Source organism: Salmo salar, unplaced genomic scaffold, assembly GCF_905237065.1.
Source record: "Salmo salar unplaced genomic scaffold, Ssal_v3.1, whole genome shotgun sequence".
In the NCBI taxonomy this organism is placed as follows: domain Eukaryota; kingdom Metazoa; phylum Chordata; class Actinopteri; order Salmoniformes; family Salmonidae; genus Salmo; species Salmo salar.
Window position 1 is genome coordinate 70,212 of NW_025548733.1, and position 20,289 is coordinate 90,500.

The 20,289-nt window shown below is 47.5% G+C and overlaps 2 protein-coding genes across 4 annotated transcripts in view; one reads left to right on the plus strand and one right to left on the minus strand.

The window, feature by feature from the left end:
* Positions 1-1,327: 1,327 nt before the first annotated feature.
* LOC106598590 (60S ribosomal protein L9) lies at positions 1,328-19,155 on the minus strand. 3 transcript variants are annotated; one of them, XM_045712701.1, is made up of 8 exons: positions 19,059-19,155; positions 18,324-18,370; positions 17,838-17,953; positions 12,728-12,823; positions 6,192-6,324; positions 5,106-5,186; positions 3,760-3,868; positions 1,328-1,495 (listed from the first exon to the last, which is right to left on the minus strand). In XM_045712701.1, exons 2-7 carry the CDS (start codon positions 18,367-18,369, stop codon positions 3,762-3,764), a joined length of 579 nt encoding a protein of 192 aa, XP_045568657.1. In that variant the 5' UTR covers position 18,370; positions 19,059-19,155; the 3' UTR covers positions 1,328-1,495; positions 3,760-3,761. The 3 variants fall into 3 exon arrangements, with proteins under 3 accessions (XP_045568657.1, XP_045568658.1, XP_045568659.1); XM_045712702.1 differs by having other exon boundaries at positions 19,049-19,068; XM_045712703.1 differs by lacking the exon at positions 19,059-19,155 and adding an exon at positions 18,997-19,016.
* Positions 19,156-19,385: 230 nt separating this feature from the next.
* The window catches only part of LOC106595443 (lipoyl synthase, mitochondrial), a 32,897-nt gene continuing 31,993 nt past the window's right edge, over positions 19,386-20,289 (plus strand). The window contains exons 1-2 of the mRNA XM_045712700.1: positions 19,386-19,552; positions 19,892-20,073. Coding sequence (XP_045568656.1) covers positions 19,469-19,552; positions 19,892-20,073 — 266 coding nt within the window. The 5' untranslated portion in view covers positions 19,386-19,468. The remainder of the gene's footprint in view (positions 19,553-19,891; positions 20,074-20,289) is intronic.

Sequence of the window (20,289 nt, forward strand, 5' to 3'; positions counted from 1 at the left end):
ATGGATCAAATAAAAAGGATCCCAAAATGAAATGATCCACGGTATGACTTTCTTAAAACAATTCCATGTTAGATTAGAAATCTTAAGACAACATATTAATTTTTAGCAGGACTGTTATTTTTAATTTTACAAGACAAGTTTTTCATTTTTTTTTTAAATGTATTTTACCTTTATTTAACTAGGCAAGTCAGTTAAGACCAAATTCTTATTTTCAATGACGGCCTACCGGGGAACAGTGGGGTTTAACTGCCTTGTTCAGGGGGCAGAACGACAGATTTGTACCTCGTCAGCTCAGAGATTCGATCTTGCAACCCTTTCGGTTACTAACCCAGCGCTCTACCCACTAGGCTACCCTGCCGCACCGTCAGTTAAGAACAAATTCTTATTTTCAATGACAGGAGTCATTATCCACGTAGAAGAAGTGGAAACCGCGGTAAATAACTTGACCGTTGTAATAATAGACAAGGGATGCAGTTGTGACCAAGACGCTGATCTGGGGGGTCTGTTATGCATTTCTCACACTAACGGGTTAAGATGAGGGGAAGCTGAGCCGAGACGTGTACCTGGGGGGAAACGCCCCCCCCCCTCCCCCAGGGCATCCGAATGGACTGATTAGGATGCTATAACATGTCAGCCAATAGGAACCATGAGACAGGATTTGTGGGTGTGACCATAGAATTATAAATTCCAATATTTCACGCTGCATTCACAACCAAGTGGGATATTGGAATTTACCAGTTTGTGAAGCTGTAAATAACAGCTGGCTGCATTCACAACCAAGTGGGATGTTGGAATTTACCAGTTTGTGAAGCTGTAAATAACAGCTGGCTGCATTCACAACCAAGTGGGATATTGGAATTTACCAGTTTGTGAAGCTGTAAATAACAGCAGGCTGCATTCACCTGATGAGAAACTTAATAACAAAAACCGTGTCGAAATCCATCTGCTTTGTTAACAAACAGCTTTTCATATTGTTTTGTTGCATTTTTAATCTGCCAAAAATATGCTGCTATCGGTTTTTTATTTTTTCCCCCTTATCGGCTGAGGTCAGAGGTCACCGTGTGGGAGAAGTGGGCGCTCGGGATGACCGTCCCCCCCCCCAGTAGTTAATTTCCAGTTGGGAGGGGCCCTTCAAATGGATTTCTCCCAGTCGTAAGTGGTAAATTCCTACTTGGTTACAAACAAAAGCATAACTATAAATGTAATGTGATCTGTGGGTGAGACACCTAAATGTTTGACTAACAGGAAATAAAAATGACCAGCTTGGTTAAAAACTACACGAACCATCCAATAGGAACCACAGAAAAGACACGATGTGGGGTTGTCATTGGAGGAGGGAAAAAAAATGATTTTATTGGTCAACAGTGAGTTCCAGAGATGTATCGTTATTCGCCCGTCTGTTCCACAACAGTCGTCTTCTCACTGACGTAGATCCCATCCAGGAACTTCCTGATGTCTTTCTTCTTGACCGTGGCGGCTTGTTGGATCAGAGCCGCTGGAGGAGAGAGAGAACGAGAGGAGAGAGAGGACGAGAGGAGAGAGAGAGAAAAACGAGGAGAGAGCGAGAAACGAGGAGAGAGAGAAACGAGGAGAGAGAGAGAGAAACGAGGAGAGAGAGAGAGAAACGAGGAGAGAGAGAGAGAAACGAGGAGAGAAACGAGGAGAGAAACGAGGAGAGAGCGAGAGAAACGAGGAGAGAGCGAGAGAAACGAGGAGAGAGAGAGAGAAACGAGGAGAGCGAGAGAGAAACGAGGAGAGCGAGAGAGAAACGAGGAGAGCGAGAGAGAAACGAGGAGAGCGAGAGAAACGAGGAGAGCGAGAGAAACGAGGAGAGCGAGAGAAACGAGGAGAGCGAGAGAAACGAGGGAGAGAGAGAAACGAGGAGAGAGAGAAACGAGGAGAGAGAGAAACGAGGAGAGAGAGAGAGAAACGAGGAGAGAGAGAGAGAAACGAGGGAGAGAGAGAGAGAAACGAGGAGAGAGAGAGAGAAACGAGGAGAGAGAGAGAGAAACGAGGAGAGAGAGAGAAACGAGGAGAGAGAGAGAGAAACGAGGAGAGAGAGAGAGAAACGAGGAGAGAGAAACGAGGAGAGAGAAACGAGGAGAGAGAAACGAGGAGAGAGAAACGAGGAGAGAGAAACGAGGAGAGAGAAACGAGGAGAGAGAAACGAGGAGAGAGAAACGAGGAGAGAGAAACGAGGAGAGAGAAACGAGGAGAGAGAAACGAGGAGAGAGAAACGAGGAGAGAGAAACGAGGAGAGAGAAACGAGGAGAGAGAAACGAGGAGAGAGAGAGAGAAACGAGGAGAGAGAGAGAGAAACGAGGAGAGAGAGAGAGAAACGAGGAGAGAGAGAGAGAAACGAGGGAGAGAAACGAGGAGAGAGAAACGAGGAGAGAGAAACGAGGAGAGAGAAACGAGGAGAGAGAAACGAGGAGAGAGAGAGAAACGAGGAGAGAGAGAGAAACGAGGAAGAGAGAGAGAAACGAGGAGAGAGAGAAACGAGGAGAGAGAGAAACGAGGAGAGAGAGAAACGAGGAGAGAGAGAAACGAGGAGAGAGAGAAACGAGGAGAGAGAGAAACGAGGAGAGAGAGAAACGAGGAGAGAGAGCGAGAGAACGAGGAGAGAGAGCGAGAGAACGAGGAGAGAGAGCGAGAGAACGAGGAGAGAGAGCGAGAGAACGAGGAGAGAGAGCGAGAGAACGAGGAGAGAGAGCGAGAGAACGAGGAGAGAGAGAACGAGGAGAGAGAGCGAGAGAACGAGGAGAGAGAGCGAGAGAACGAGGAGAGAGAGCGAGAGAACGAGGAGAGAGAGCGAGAGAACGAGGAGAGAGAGCGAGAGAACGAGGAGAGAGAGCGAGAGAACGAGGAGAGAGAGCGAGAGAACGAGGAGAGAGAGCGAGAGAACGAGGAGAGAGAGAACGAGGAGAGAGAGCGAGAGAACGAGGAGAGAGAGAACGAGGAGAGAGAGAACGAGGAGAGAGAGAACGAGGAGAGAGAGAGAACTGTTAAGAGTAAAAATAAAAGGGGCATTTTGTGCTAGTTTAGTTCAGCCTTCAGGGCTGTAATATGCCCCATAACGTAGATTACAGGCGTTTCCGTTCTCCAACATCGGGTAAAGCTTCACATGTCATGTTAGAAAGATTTACAGCAACAGCAACAGTTTTCAAAGTGCAGCATTAAAACAGGCATCGAGTAACACCAAGACGCTGAAATGGTTTTCTATTGGCCAACAGGGATACAGCACCCTATTCCCTATGTAGTCCCGACCCCGACGGGCCGTGTCCTCGCGCCGACGGGCCGTGGCCTCGCGCCGACGGGCCGTGGCCTCGCGCCGAGGCCTCGCACCGACGGGCCGTGGCCTCGCGCCGACCACTACATAGGGAATAGGGTCCCATGTGTGATGCATGCTGGGACTAAAACCAAACTTGCTTTGCACCATGGAATCATGGAAGGAGACAAACAACGGCTTTGAGATGGAAAATAAAAACATGGACTTTATTCCCCCCCCGTCCCCCGTCCCCCCACGGTGAACGACCCGAACGGCACCCTATTCCCTGCATAGTACATTACCAACCCCATAGGGCTCTAGTCCAAAGTAGTGCACTATATAGAGAGAATAGGCTGCAAAATCGGGGGCCACACGGCGAGAGTATAGCAACAAAAGCAGAAAGCAGACGGTAGAACAGAGGGGCTCCCCGGCGGTGTGGAGGAGTCGTAGCGCTGCGCTGAGTGACAGACAGGACTCTGGGTAATTCTGACCTCTAATCCTCCTTCTGGACGACTGTGCCCTTCTCAGACACATAGATACCGTCCAAGAACTTCCTGATGTCTTTATTCTTGACCGTGGTGGCTTGCTGGATGAGAGCGGCTGGAAGAGAGAGGAGAGAGAGAGGAGAGAGAGAGAGGCTGGGGTGGTGAGCAGGGTGCTACAGCTTGGAGGGTCACAGGGGTCAATATATACACAACAAGTTAGGATTTAGAGCTAGGGGAGGGGAGGGAGAGAGGGGACAGGAAGGTAGGAGAGGGGAGGGAGAGAGGGGACAGGAAGGTAGGAGAGGGGAGGGAGAGAGAGGGGACAGGAAGGTAGGAGAGGGGAGGGAGAGAGAGAGGACAGGAAGGTAGGAGAGGGGAGGGAGAGAGAGGGGACAGGAAGGTAGGAGAGGGAGAGAGAGGGGACAGGAAGGTAGGAGAGGGAGAGAGAGGGGACAGGAAGGTAGGAGAGGGAGAGAGAGGGGACAGGAAGGTAGGAGAGGGAGAGAGAGGGGACAGGAAGGTAGGAGAGGGAGAGAGAGGGGACAGGAAGGTAGGAGAGGGAGAGAGAGGGGACAGGAAGGTAGGAGAGGGAGAGAGAGGGGACAGGAAGGTAGGAGAGGGAGAGAGAGGGGACAGGAAGGTAGGAGAGGGAGAGAGAGGGGACAGGAAGGTAGGAGAGGGAGAGAGAGGGGACAGGAAGGTAGGAGAGGGAGAGAGAGGGGACAGGAAGGTAGGAGAGGGAGAGAGAGGGGACAGGAAGGTAGGAGAGGGAGAGAGAGAGGACAGGAAGGTAGGAGAGGGGCGGGAGAGAGAGAGGACAGGAAGGTAGGAGAGGAGAGAGAGAGAGGACAGGAAGGTAGGAGAGGAGAGGGGAGAGAGAGGACAGGAAGGTAGGAGAGGGGAGGGAGAGAGAGAGGACAGGAAGGTAGGAGAGGGAGAGAGAGGGGACAGGAAGGTAGGAGAGGAGAGAGAGGACAGGAAGGTAGGAGAGGGAGAGAGAGGGGACAGGAAGGTAGGAGAGGAGAGAGAGGACAGGAAGGTAGGAGAGGGAGAGAGAGGACAGGAAGGTAGGAGAGGGAGAGGGAGAGAGAGAGGGGACAGGAAGGTAGGAGAGGGAGAGAGAGAGAGAGGGAACAGGAAGGTAGAGGACAGACAGCATCACTACCACTCTGGGTTAACAGTCTGGTTATACTAGGAGAGACTATACAGCTTAGAATCTAGAATCCCAGTCACAACATTCTAGAATCCACAGGGAGGGAGGGAGGGGGGGGCTGTACGTAACCCGTGTGCAGCCCCGAAAAGTGAACTACGCAGGATAACCCATATCGGTGTAGTGATGCATGTCGCCTCACCAGAGTTAGACACCAGCTCAATATCGTTCCCCTCCAGAATCAACTCATCCTTCTGGGCTGCTGACACTGCACAGGACACACCTGAGAGAGAGGGAGGAGAGAGACAGAGAGGGAGAGGAGAGAGAGGAGAGAGAGAAAGGGGGGGAAGAGTGAGAGAGAGAGGAGAGAGAGAAAGGGGGGAAGAGTGAGAGGGGGAAGAGAGAGAGAGAGGGGGGGAAGAGAGAGAGAGAGGGGGGGAAGAGAGAGAGAGAGGGGGAAGAGAGAGAGAGAGGGGGAAGAGAGAGAGAGAGGGGGGGAAGAGAGAGAGAGAGGGGGAAGAGAGAGAGAGAGGGGGGGAAGAGAGAGAGAGAGGGGGGAAGAGAGAGAGAGAGGGGGAAGAGTGAGAGGGGGGGAAGAGTGAGAGGGGGGGAAGAGTGAGAGGGGGGGAAGAGTGAGAGGGGGGGAAGAGTGAGAGGGGGGAAGAGAGAGAGAGGGGGGGAGAGTGAGAGAGGGGGGGGAGAGGAGAACGTCAGCCAGGCATCTCTGCATTGAAATCGCCACACATCCTGAAGTTGGCGCTTGGCAACGCTCTAGGGTTCTAGAGCGGATTCCTTTACAGAACCGACAGAACTAGGAGACCCATCTTTAACCTGTCTGGGGGCAGTATTTTCACAGCCGGACTCTCCGGGCAGAGTACAGGGGCACAGTTTGTCAGTGGACTGCCTGGTGGCTAAGAGATGGGAAATGCGCATTCACGAGACCTCGCCATTTTTTCTCTTCCTTTTTGAATGAATACAACGTTGTCCGGTTGGAATATTATCGCTATTTTACGAGAAAAATACCATAAAAATGTATTTTAAAAAGCGTTTGACATGCTTCTAAGTACGGTTATGGAACATTTTGAAAATGTTTTGTCAAGAAATGCGCTCGCGCGTTACCCTTTGGATAGTGACCTGAACGCACAAACAAAACGGGGGTATTTGGATATAACTATGGATTATTTGGAACCAAAACAACATTTGTTGTTGAAGTAGAAGTCCTGGGAGTGCATTCTGACGAAGAACAGCAAAGGTAATAACATTTATCTAGGTCCCGTCTCAGACTCACCCTGTCTCATGCGGACGCGACGGATGTATTTCTCCCCCAGGAAGTTCCTGATCTCCACCAGAGCGCCACTCTCCTGCATCACAACGTTGATGGGGAAATGGGCGTACACCGATCGCATCTTATAGCGGAAACCCTGGAGAGAGGAGAGAGCGTTATAGAGCAACAAGCAGCCAGGGTATCACCATGGTAACTAACAGAGACAGGTCAACACTCACCATGGTAACTAACAGAGACAGGTCCAACACTCACCATGGTAACTAACAGAGACAGGTCAACACTCACCATGGTAACTAACAGAGACAGGTCCAACACTCACCATGGTAACTAACAGAGACAGGTCCAACACTCACCATGGTAACTAACAGAGACGGGTCAACACTCACCATGGTAACTAACAGAGACAGGTCAACACTCACCATGGTAACTAACAGAGACAGGTCAACACTCACCATGGTAACTAACAGAGACAGGACCAACACTCACCATGGTAACTGACAGGTCAACAATCACCATGGTAACTAACAGAGACAGGTCAACACTCACCATGGTAACTAACAGAGACAGGTCCAACACTCACCATGGTAACTAACAGAGACAGGTCCAACACTCACCATGGTAACTAACAGAGACAGGTCAACACTCACCATGGTAACTAACAGAGACAGGTCCAACACTCACCATGGTAACTAACAGAGACAGGTCAACACTCACCATGGTAACTAACAGAGACAGGTCCAACACTCACCATGGTAACTAACAGAGACAGGTCCAACACTCACCATGGTAACTAACAGAGACGGGTCAACACTCACCATGGTAACTAACAGAGACAGGTCCAACACTCACCATGGTAACTAACAGAGACAGGTCCAACACTCACCATGGTAACTAACAGAGACAGGTCCAACACTCACCATGGTAACTAACAGAGACAGGTCCAACACTCACCATGGTAACTAACAGACAGGTCAACACTCACCATGGTAACTAACAGAGACAGGTCCAACACTCACCATGGTAACTAACAGAAACGGGTCAACACTCACCATGGTAACTAACAGAGACAGGTCCAACACTCACCATGGTAACTAACAGAGACAGGTCCAACACTCACCATGGTAACTAACAGAGACAGGTCCAACACTCACCATGGTAACTAACAGAGACAGGTCCAACACTCACCATGGTAACTAACAGAGACAGGTCCAACACTCACCATGGTAACTAACAGAGACAGGTCCAACACTCACCATGGTAACTAACAGAGACGGGTCAACACTCACCATGGTAACTAACAGAGACGGGTCAACACTCACCATGGTAACTAACAGAGACAGGTCAACACTCACCATGGTAACTAACAGAGACAGGACCAACACTCACCATGGTAACTAACAGAGACAGGTCAACACTCACCATGGTAACTAACAGAGACGGGTCCAACACTCACCATGGTAACTAACAGAGACGGGTCCAACACTCACCATGGTAACTAACAGAGACGGGTCCAACACTCACCATGGTAACTAACAGAGACGGGTCCAACACTCACCATGGTAACTAACAGAGACAGGTCAACACTCACCATGGTAACTAACAGAGACAGGTCCAACACTCACCATGGTAACTAACAGAGACAGGTCCAACACTCACCATGGTAACTAACAGAGACAGGTCCAACACTCACCATGGTAACTAACAGAGACAGGTCCAACACTCACCATGGTAACTAACAGAGACGGGTCCAACACTCACCATGGTAACTAACAGAGACAGGTCCAACACTCACCATGGTAACTAACAGAGACAGGTCCAACACTCACCATGGTAACTAACAGAGACAGGTCCAACACTCACCATGGTAACTAACAGAGACAGGTCCAACACTCACCATGGTAACTAACAGAGACAGGTCCAACACTCACCATGGTAACTAACAGAGACAGGTCCAACACTCACCATGGTAACTAACAGAGACAGGTCAACACTCACCATGGTAACTAACAGAGACAGGTCCAACACTCACCATGGTAACTAACAGAGACAGGTCCAACACTCACCATGGTAACTAACAGAGACAGGTCAACACTCACCATGGTAACTAACAGAGACAGGTCCCAACACTCACCATGGTAACTAACAGAGACAGGTCCAACACTCACCATGGTAACTAACAGAGACAGGTCCAACACTCACCATGGTAACTAACAGAGACAGGTCCAACACTCACCATGGTAACTAACAGAGACAGGTCCAACACTCACCATGGTAACTAACAGAGACAGGTCCAACACTCACCATGGTAACTAACAGAGACAGGTCCAACACTCACCATGGTAACTAACAGAGACAGGTCCAACACTCACCATGGTAACTAACAGAGACAGGTCAACACTCACCATGGTAACTAACAGAGACAGGTCCAACACTCACCATGGTAACTAACAGAGACAGGTCCAACACTCACCATGGTAACTAACAGAGACGGGTCCAACACTCACCATGGTAACTAACAGAGACAGGTCCAACACTCACCATGGTAACTAACAGAGACAGGTCCAACACTCACCATGGTAACTAACAGAGACAGGTCCAACACTCACCATGGTAACTAACAGAGACGGGTCCAACACTCACCATGGTAACTAACAGAGACAGGTCCAACACTCACCATGGTAACTAACAGAGACAGGTCCAACACTCACCATGGTAACTAACAGAGACAGGTCCAACACTCACCATGGTAACTAACAGAGACAGGTCCAACACTCACCATGGTAACTAACAGAGACAGGTCCAACACTCACCATGGTAACTAACAGAGACGGGTCCAACACTCACCATGGTAACTAACAGAGACAGGTCCAACACTCACCATGGTAACTAACAGAGACAGGTCCAACACTCACCATGGTAACTAACAGAGACAGGTCCAACACTCACCATGGTAACTAACAGAGACAGGTCCAACACTCACCATGGTAACTAACAGAGACAGGTCCAACACTCACCATGGTAACTAACAGAGACAGGTCCAACACTCACCATGGTAACTAACAGAGACAGGTCCAACACTCACCATGGTAACTAACAGAGACAGGTCCAACACTCACCATGGTAACTAACAGAGACAGGTCCAACACTCACCATGGTAACTAACAGAGACAGGTCCAACACTCACCATGGTAACTAACAGAGACAGGTCCAACACTCACCATGGTAACTAACAGAGACAGGTCCAACACTCACCATGGTAACTAACAGAGACAGGTCCAACACTCACCATGGTAACTAACAGAGACAGGTCAACACTCACCATGGTAACTAACAGAGACAGGTCCAACACTCACCATGGTAACTAACAGAGACAGGTCCAACACTCACCATGGTAACTAACAGAGACAGGACCAACACTCACCATGGTAACTAACAGAGACAGGTCCAACACTCACCATGGTAACTAACAGAGACAGGTCCAACACTCACCATGGTAACTAACAGAGACAGGTCCAACACTCACCATGGTAACTAACAGAGACAGGTCCAACACTCACCATGGTAACTAACAGAGACAGGTCCAACACTCACCATGGTAACTAACAGAGACAGGTCCAACACTCACCATGGTAACTAACAGAGACAGGTCCAACACTCACCATGGTAACTAACAGAGACAGGTCCAACACTCACCATGGTAACTAACAGAGACAGGTCCAACACTCACCATGGTAACTAACAGAGACAGGTCCAACACTCACCATGGTAACTAACAGAGACAGGTCCAACACTCACCATGGTAACTAACAGAGACAGGACCAACACTCACCATGGTAACTAACAGAGACAGGTCCAACACTCACCATGGTAACTAACAGAGACGGTCCAACACTCACCATGGTAACTAACAGAGACAGGTCCAACACTCACCATGGTAACTAACAGAGACAGGTCCAACACTCACCATGGTAACTAACAGAGACAGGTCCAACACTCACCATGGTAACTAACAGAGACAGGTCCAACACTCACCATGGTAACTAACAGAGACAGGTCCAACACTCACCATGGTAACTAACAGAGACAGGTCCAACACTCACCATGGTAACTAACAGAGACAGGTCCAACACTCACCATGGTAACTAACAGAGACAGGTCCAACACTCACCATGGTAACTAACAGAGACGGGTCCAACACTCACCATGGTAACTAACAGAGACGGGTCAACACTCACCATGGTAACTAACAGAGACAGGTCCAACACTCACCATGGTAACTAACAGAGACAGGTCCAACACTCACCATGGTAACTAACAGAGACAGGTCCAACACTCACCATGGTAACTAACAGAGACAGGTCCAACACTCACCATGGTAACTAACAGAGACAGGTCCAACACTCACCATGGTAACTAACAGAGACAGGTCCAACACTCACCATGGTAACTAACAGAGACAGGTCCAACACTCACCATGGTAACTAACAGAGACAGGTCCAACACTCACCATGGTAACTAACAGAGACAGGTCCAACACTCACCATGGTAACTAACAGAGACGGGTCAACACTCACCATGGTAACTAACAGAGACAGGTCCAACACTCACCATGGTAACTAACAGAGACAGGTCCAACACTCACCATGGTAACTAACAGAGACAGGTCCAACACTCACCATGGTAACTAACAGAGACAGGTCCAACACTCACCATGGTAACTAACAGAGACAGGTCCAACACTCACCATGGTAACTAACAGAGACAGGTCCAACACTCACCATGGTAACTAACAGAGACAGGTCCAACACTCACCATGGTAACTAACAGAGACAGGTCCAACACTCACCATGGTAACTAACAGAGACAGGTCCAACACTCACCATGGTAACTAACAGAGACAGGTCCAACACTCACCATGGTAACTAACAGAGACGGGTCCAACACTCACCATGGTAACTAACAGAGACAGGTCCAACACTCACCATGGTAACTAACAGAGACAGGTCCAACACTCACCATGGTAACTAACAGAGACAGGTCCAACACTCACCATGGTAACTAACAGAGACAGGTCCAACACTCACCATGGTAACTAACAGAGACAGGTCCAACACTCACCATGGTAACTAACAGAGACAGGTCCAACACTCACCATGGTAACTAACAGAGACAGGTCCAACACTCACCATGGTAACTAACAGAGACAGGTCCAACACTCACCATGGTAACTAACAGAGACAGGTCCAACACTCACCATGGTAACTAACAGAGACAGGTCCAACACTCACCATGGTAACTAACAGAGACAGGTCAACACTCACCATGGTAACTAACAGAGACAGGTCCAACACTCACCATGGTAACTAACAGAGACAGGTCCAACACTCACCATGGTAACTAACAGAGACAGGTCCAACACTCACCATGGTAACTAACAGAGACAGGTCAACACTCACCATGGTAACTAACAGAGACAGGTCCAACACTCACCATGGTAACTAACAGAGACAGGTCCAACACTCACCATGGTAACTAACAGAGACAGGACCAACACTCACCATGGTAACTAACAGAGACAGGTCCAACACTCACCATGGTAACTAACAGAGACAGGTCCAACACTCACCATGGTAACTAACAGAGACGGGTCCAACACTCACCATGGTAACTAACAGAGACAGGTCCAACACTCACCATGGTAACTAACAGAGACAGGACCAACACTCACCATGGTAACTAACAGAGACAGGTCCAACACTCACCATGGTAACTAACAGAGACAGGTCCAACACTCACCATGGTAACTAACAGAGACAGGTCCAACACTCACCATGGTAACTAACAGAGACAGGTCCAACACTCACCATGGTAACTAACAGAGACAGGTCCAACACTCACCATGGTAACTAACAGAGACAGGTCCAACACTCACCATGGTAACTAACAGAGACAGGTCCAACACTCACCATGGTAACTAACAGAGACAGGACCAACACTCACCATGGTAACTAACAGAGACAGGTCCAACACTCACCATGGTAACTAACAGAGACAGGTCCAACACTCACCATGGTAACTAACAGAGACAGGTCCAACACTCACCATGGTAACTAACAGAGACAGGTCCAACACTCACCATGGTAACTAACAGAGACAGGTCCAACACTCACCATGGTAACTAACAGAGACAGGTCAACACTCACCATGGTAACTAACAGAGACAGGTCAACACTCACCATGGTAACTAACAGAGACAGGTCCAACACTCACCATGGTAACTAACAGACAGGTCCAACACTCACCATGGTAACTAACAGAGACAGGTCTAACACTCACCATGGTAACTAACAGAGACAGGACCAACACTCACCATGGTAACTAACAGAGACAGGTCAACACTCACCATGGTAACTAACAGAGACAGGTCCAACACTCACCATGGTAACTAACAGAGACAGGTCCAACACTCACCATGGTAACTAACAGAGACAGGTCCAACACTCACCACGGTAACTAACAGAGACAGGTCCAACACTCACCATGGTAACCCCTTTGATCATGTTCTGGACGTGACTGCAGATGGTTCTGACTGTCGCCAGCTCCTTCCTGTTGCCCCACCATTTATCCACACGCAGCTGGAACACAGAGAGACGAGGGATATTTCACCACCAGAACTATCCGTTAGGAACGATTCACTACACCGTTAAAAATCAGGTTATTACACCAAAACTACCATCACCCCAAAACAGTTACTAAGTGCAGTTCACTACAGAAATGAAATCAGGGATATACATTTAAAAACACCACATAAAATGTAGATGAACCAGAAAAAAATAAATGTTTTATTTTCCCCCCCAAAAAATTGAGATAAAAGCCTATTAGGTCGATATGAACTCTTTCATTTTAACCTTTATTTATCTAGGCAAGTCAGTTAAGAACAAATTATTATTTTCTCTACTGTTGAAACACACTAATATTTAACACTAAATACATTCGTTTATTGGGGCGGCGGGTAACCTAGTGGTTAGAGGAGGAGGCAGGTAGCCTAGTGGTTAAAGGAGGAGGCGGGTAGCCTAGTGGTTAGTGGAGGAGGCAGGTAGCCTAGTGGTTAGAGGAGGAGGCAGGTAGCCTAGTGGTTAGAGGAGGAGGCAGGTAGTCTAGTGGTTAGAGGAGGAGGCAGGTAACCTAGTGGTTAGAGGAGGAGGCAGGTAGCCTAGTGGTTAGAGGAGGAGGCAGGTAGTCTAGTGGTTAGAGGAGGCAGGTAGCCTAGTGGTTAGAGGAGGAGGCAGGTAGCCTAGTGGTTAGAGGAGGAGGCAGGTAGCCTAGTGGTTAGAGGAGGAGGCAGGTAGCCTAGTGGTTAGAGGAGGAGGCAGGTAGCCTAGTGGTTAGAGGAGGAGGCAGGTAGCCTAGTGGTTAGAGGAGGAGGCAGGTAGCCTAGTGGTTAGAGGAGGCAGGTAGTCTAGTGGTTAGAGGAGGAGGCAGGTAACCTAGTGGTTAGAGGCGGCAGGTAGCCTAGTGGTTAGAGGAGGCGGTTAGCCTAGTGGTTAGAGGAGGCAGGTAGCCTAGTGGTTAGAGGAGGCAGGTAGCCTAGTGGTTAGAGGAGGCGGGTAGCCAAGTGGTTAGAGGAGGAGGCAGGTAGCCTAGTGGGTAGAGGAGGCAGGTAGCCTAGTGGTTAGAGGAGGCAGGTAGCCTAGTGGTTAGAGGAGGCAGGTAGCCTAGTGGTTAGAGGAGGAGGCGGGTAGCCTAGTGGTTAGAGGAGGAGGCGGGTAGCCTAGTGGTTAGAGGAGGAGGCAGGTAGCCTAGTGGTTAGAGGAGGAGGCAGGTAGCCTAGTGGTTAGAGGAGGCAGGTAGCCTAGTGGTTAGAGGAGGCAGGTAGCCTAGTGGTTAGAGGAGGCAGGTAGCCTAGTGGTTAGAGGAGGCAGGTAGCCTAGTGGTTAGAGGAGGAGGCAGGTAGCCTAGTGGTTAGAGGAGGAGGCAGGTAGCCTAGTGGTTAGAGGAGGAGGCAGGTAGCCTGGTGGTTAGAGGAGGAGGCAGGTAGCCTGGTGGTTAGAGGAGGAGGCAGGTAGCCTGGTGGTTAGAGGAGGAGGCAGGTAGCCTAGTGGTTAGAGGAGGAGGCAGGTAACCTAGTGGTTAGAGGAGGAGGCAGGTAACCTAGTGGTTAGAGGAGGAGGCAGGTAGCCTAGTGGTTAGAGGAGGAGGCAGGTAGCCTAGTGGTTAGAGGAGGCAGGTAGCCTAGTGGTTAGAGGAGGCAGGTAGCCTAGTGGTTAGAGGAGGCAGGTAGCCTAGTGGTTAGAGGAGGAGGCAGGTAGTCTAGTGGTTAGAGGAGGAGGCAGGTAGCCTAGTGGTTAGAGGAGGAGGCAGGTAGCCTAGTGGTTAGAGGAGGCAGGTAGCCTAGTGGTTAGAGGAGGAGGCGGGTAACCTAGTGGGTAGAGGAGGAGGCAGGTAGCCTAGTGGTTAGAGGAGGAGGCAGGTAGCCTAGTGGTTAGAGGAGGAGGCAGGTAGCCTAGTGGTTAGAGGAGGAGGCAGGTAGTCTAGTGGTTAGAGGAGGAGGCAGGTAGTCTAGTGGTTAGAGGAGGAGGCAGGTAGCCTAGTGGTTAGAGGAGGCAGGTAGCCTAGTGGTTAGAGGAGGAGGCAGGTAGCCTAGTGGTTAGAGGAGGCAGGTAGCCTAGTGGTTAGAGGAGGCAGGTAGCCTAGTGGTTAGAGGAGGAGGCGGGTAGCCTAGTGGTTAGAGGAGGAGGCAGGTAGCCTAGTGGTTAGAGGAGGCAGGTAGTCTAGTGGTTAGAGGAGGAGGCAGGTAGCCTAGTGGTTAGAGGAGGAGGCAGGTAGCCTAGTGGTTAGAGGAGGCAGGTAGTCTAGTGGTTAGAGGAGGAGGCAGGTAGCCTAGTGGTTAGAGGAGGAGGCAGGTAGCCTAGTGGTTAGAGGAGGCAGGTAGCCTAGTGGTTAGAGGAGGAGGCAGGTAGCCTAGTGGTTAGAGGAGGAGGCAGGTAACCTAGTGGTTAGAGGAGGCAGGTAGCCTAGTGGTTAGAGGAGGAGGCAGGTAGCCTAGTGGTTAGAGGAGGAGGCAGGTAGCCTAGTGGTTAGAGGAGGAGGCAGGTAGCCTAGTGGTTAGAGGAGGAGGCAGGTAGCCTAGTGGTTAGAGGAGGCAGGTAGCCTAGTGGTTAGAGGAGGAGGCAGGTAGCCTAGTGGTTAGAGGAGGCAGGTAGTCTAGTGGTTAGAGGAGGAGGCAGGTAGTCTAGTGGTTAGAGGAGGAGGCAGGTAGCCTAGTGGTTAGAGGAGGAGGCAGGTAGCCTAGTGGTTAGAGGAGGAGGCAGGTAGTCTAGTGGTTAGAGGAGGAGGCAGGTAGCCTAGTGGTTAGAGGAGGCAGGTAGCCTAGTGGTTAGAGGAGGAGGCAGGTAGCCTAGTGGTTAGAGGAGGAGGCAGGTAGCCTAGTGGTTAGAGGAGGCAGGTAGCCTAGTGGTTAGAGGAGGCAGGTAGCCTAGTGGTTAGAGGAGGCAGGTAGCCTAGTGGTTAGAGGAGGCAGGTAGCCTAGTGGTTAGAGGAGGCAGGTAGCCTAGTGGTTAGAGGAGGCAGGTAGCCTAGTGGTTAGAGGAGGCAGGTAGCCTAGTGGTTAGAGGAGGCAGGTAGCCTAGTGGTTAGAGGAGGAGGCAGGTAGCCTAGTGGTTAGAGGAGGAGGCAGGTAGCCTAGTGGTTAGAGGAGGAGGCAGGTAATGTGGGTGGGTGGCAGAATTTGGGGTTGTAACTTTCAAGGGATATGTTGTGTTTTGGGGGACTGTGAAGTCATGTCTTTCATAGACTCCTGGTGGGTCTGCAGCCTAAAACACAAAGGCTACTGTGTTCAGGAACTGTTGCCTGTAGAAACAACTGTTGTGTAAACAATAGCAGGGTATTAATACCTCTCACTATATAAGGGACATGTATAAACAATAGCAGGGTATTAATACCTCTCACTATATAAGGGACATGTATAAACAATAGCAGGGTATTAATACCTCTCACTATATAAGGGACATGTATAAACAATAGCAGGGTATTAATACCTCTCACTATATAAGGGACATGTATAAACAATAGCAGGGTATTAATAGCTCTCACTATATAAGGGACATGTATAAACAATAGCAGGGTATTAATACCTCTCACTATATAAGGGACATGTATAAACAATAGCAGGGTATTAATACCTCTCACTATATAAGGGACATGTATAAACAATAGCAGGGTATTAATACCTCTCACTATATAAGGGACATGTATAAACAATAGCAGGGTATTAATACCTCTCACTATATAAGGGACATGTATAAACAATAGCAGGGTATTAATACCTCTCACTATATAAGGGACATGTATAAACAATAGCAGGGTATTAATACCTCTCACTATATAAGGAACATGTATAAACAATAGCAGGGTATTAATACCTCTCACTATATAAGGGACATGTATAAACAATAGCAGGGTATTAATACCTCTCACTATATAAGGGACATGTATAAACAATAGCAGGGTATTAATACCTCTCACTATATAAGGGACATGTATAAACAATAGCAGGGTATTAATAGCTCTCACTATATAAGGGACATGTATAAACAATAGCAGGGTATTAATAGCTCTCACTATATAAGGGACATGTATAAACAATAGCAGGGTATTAATACCTCTCACTATATAAGGAACATGTATAAACAATAGCAGGGTATTAATACCTCTCACTATATAAGGAACATGTATAAACAATAGCAGGGTATTAATACCTCTCACTATATAAGGGACATGTATAAACAATAGCAGGGTATTAATACCTCTCACTATATAAGGGACATGTATAAACAATAGCAGGGTATTAATACCTCTCACTATATAAGGGACATGTATAAACAATAGCAGGGTATTAATACCTCTCACTATATAAGGGACATGTATAAACAATAGCAGGGTATTAATACCTCTCACTATATAAGGGACATGTATAAACAATAGCAGGGTATTAATAGCTCTCACTATATAAGGGACATGTATAAACAATAGCAGGGTATTAATACCTCTCACTATATAAGGAACATGTATAAACAATAGCAGGGTATTAATACCTCTCACTATATAAGGGACATGTATAAACAATAGCAGGGTATTAATACCTCTCACTATATAAGGGACATGTATAAACAATAGCAGGGTATTAATACCTCTCACTATATAAGGGACATGTATAAACAATAGCAGGGTATTAATACCTCTCACTATATAAGGGACATGTATAAACAATAGCAGGGTATTAATACCTCTCACTATATAAGGGACATGTATAAACAATAGCAGGGTATTAATACCTCTCACTATATAAGGGACATGTATAAACAATAGCAGGGTATTAATACCTCTCACTATATAAGGGACATGTATAAACAATAGCAGGGTGGTTTCTCTAGTGCCGCTCTCTGAAACAGTACAGTTATTATCTGGGACTTTAAAAAAAAAAATCTCTTTCCCATAGTCACACATAACCCCTCCTCCCCCCCAAAAAATACACCTGGTCGCACAGCAAAATATTTCATCCCATTTTAGAGCCCTGAGCATGATGGGTAAAGTGCATTAAAGTGTAAGGATGCAGCCATTGCCAAGTATTTCTATACAAAGTGTCCAAACCTTTTTGTGCGTCTTGCCCAGCAGGCTGAGTTCCAGGTTGATGTGGTTGAACTCTCGACGGAGAACCCCCCGGGGACCCTTGACGATGACAGTCCGTCCCTTCAACCTCACCTCGACTGGGGGTGGGGGCACGGCAGAGACGACAACAGGGGTTACACACACACCAGCAAAACACTGAACCAGTAACTAGCTAGACAATATGAACCACGTCACTAGAATATATGTCATTAAAACCCAACTGTAGTCAGGATAAAATGCTGGATTGACAGAGAGACGGGCACCAGCGATACTTCTTGAGGTTGGCAGCCAGAGACCGACTGACTACAGTACCTTAGTGTTCAATTAAACAACAAAGGCATTTAAGTTAGTGTAGTCCTTTTCTGGGGGGGCTGAACCAATAACTCGCTATGTAACTTAGGTAAACATTTGACACTAGTTTGGTTAAAAACAATTCCTATTTTTATTAAAACAAGTGGTTAAACTTACCACCGTCGGGGATATCCACAGTCTGGTTACTGAGAATGGTCTTCATTCTGGGGTTAGACAGAGAGTAAAGTTAGGTGGAGTTGGGAGATTGCAATACAGAATGTTAATTCATTTAATAACATTAAGGAGCGGACTAGGGATTTCAGGGCGAGTTTTATAACAACTTTAGTTAGCTAACATCGTGTGTGTGTGTGTACTGCACGACTTATAATTATTTAGTTAGCCTACAATACGCAAATCGGTCCATAAACAGTCGACTGTCCAAATTAAACCGTAGAGTAGTAAAACATTAATAAAAAAACGCAGGAAGGCAACGTTTAACAGCTAGCCGACTATAACAGGCATGCAAACTAACGTTAGCGAGTCACGAACAATTATCCCCAACTTTTATAAACCTACACTACTGTCATTGAAACGGTCTGAAATAATGCTTACATTGTACATACAAGACAAAACGTTATATATGTTACACACATCGAGCATTATTCACGTTGCCCTGGCTACTAAAATGACAAGATAGACAGGCATGGGGGGGATATGGGCCCAGGACAAGGGGGTCTGGTGGGGCAAAAACAAACTATATAGTTATGGTGGGGGGGAAATAACAAATGCGAAATTTCAATATACATATAGTAAATTCGTAATGGTGAAAAAAAATAGGCGTTTTAGATACCGAGGAACATAGATGGAGTTAGATTTTTGTTGCGGTAGAAAAATGATCCAACCATTTCTTACCTCGCCGGTAGTAGAGGAAAGGAGGAAGGAAGGACGTCAGCGCGCAATTGTAGTCTTCGTACGTGCTTTACGCCGTCAAGCGTGCTTTACGCCGTCAGCGTGCTTTACGCCGTCACCATGCTACGCGTTTATTCAGACGTAACTAAACGATTGATGATGAGCAAAAATACTTCGATATATTGATAAATTAATTATACGCCTTTGGTTCCCCAGAAAGAAAAAAAACACATCGCATTTAGAATTAAATCTGGATATAAAAAAGAATCGAGATCAATTGATTAATTAAGTCGTTTATAAAATTATTATAATTATAATTATTTATTTTTTTTAATGCCAGGCCTAAGTACTCGCACCCAGAGAAATGTTTTTGTCAATGACAGACGTCTAGCAGACGTTAGTTAGGTAATGTCATGGCTTTGGTCAAGCAAAGTTGTTTTATTGCGGGTCGTTTCTCCAACAACAACCGGTGGTTGAGTCCCAAATGCAACACACGTGTAAGTACATCTACTTGACCGGACTGCAACGATATCACTGAAATGTCTCTTTGTTTTTTACAATGTTTATACTAGCTAGCTAAGTATGGCTAATGCTAACATAACTAACTGATTGGCCGCTGGCCTTGGGTTACTTAGTTAGCTAATACGAGTTAGCATACTAGCTAAGATTCATACTAACAACTAATGTTAATATGAATCCTTATCTTGTTCTTGATATCACACATTTTGTTGTTGTTGTTGTTGTTGTTGATGTTGACATGCTACATCTTATTTTGTTGGAAGCATTTAACAACAACTGTCCTCATTGTGGATAATTCCTATCCGGTCCGTGGGTAGGTGTACTCCGCCAGCGGACTGACCACAGCGGTCAGGTCATCCCAGGTACAGGCACAGAAAGACCGCAAGAAGGAGCTGGTCCATGACGGGCCCGACCTCCAGGACTTTATATCCGGAGAGCTGTCTGAGAAGAACAATTGGGAAGAGTACAGGGGTAACCTGAAGAGACAGAAGGGAGAGAGGTGGGAGGGAAAATAGGTTCCTTATATATATATCATGCTTCCTAAACGGTACTCTATTCCCTATGTAGTGCACTACGTTTGACTCTGGTCCCATGTGGCTCTAGTCAAGATATAAGGGAATAAGGTGTCACATGGTACAGGACCTGTGTGTGAATCTAAAGACATTTGTTTGCACTACTTAGGCACTCAGTATAGTGCACTACCTAGGCACCCTAT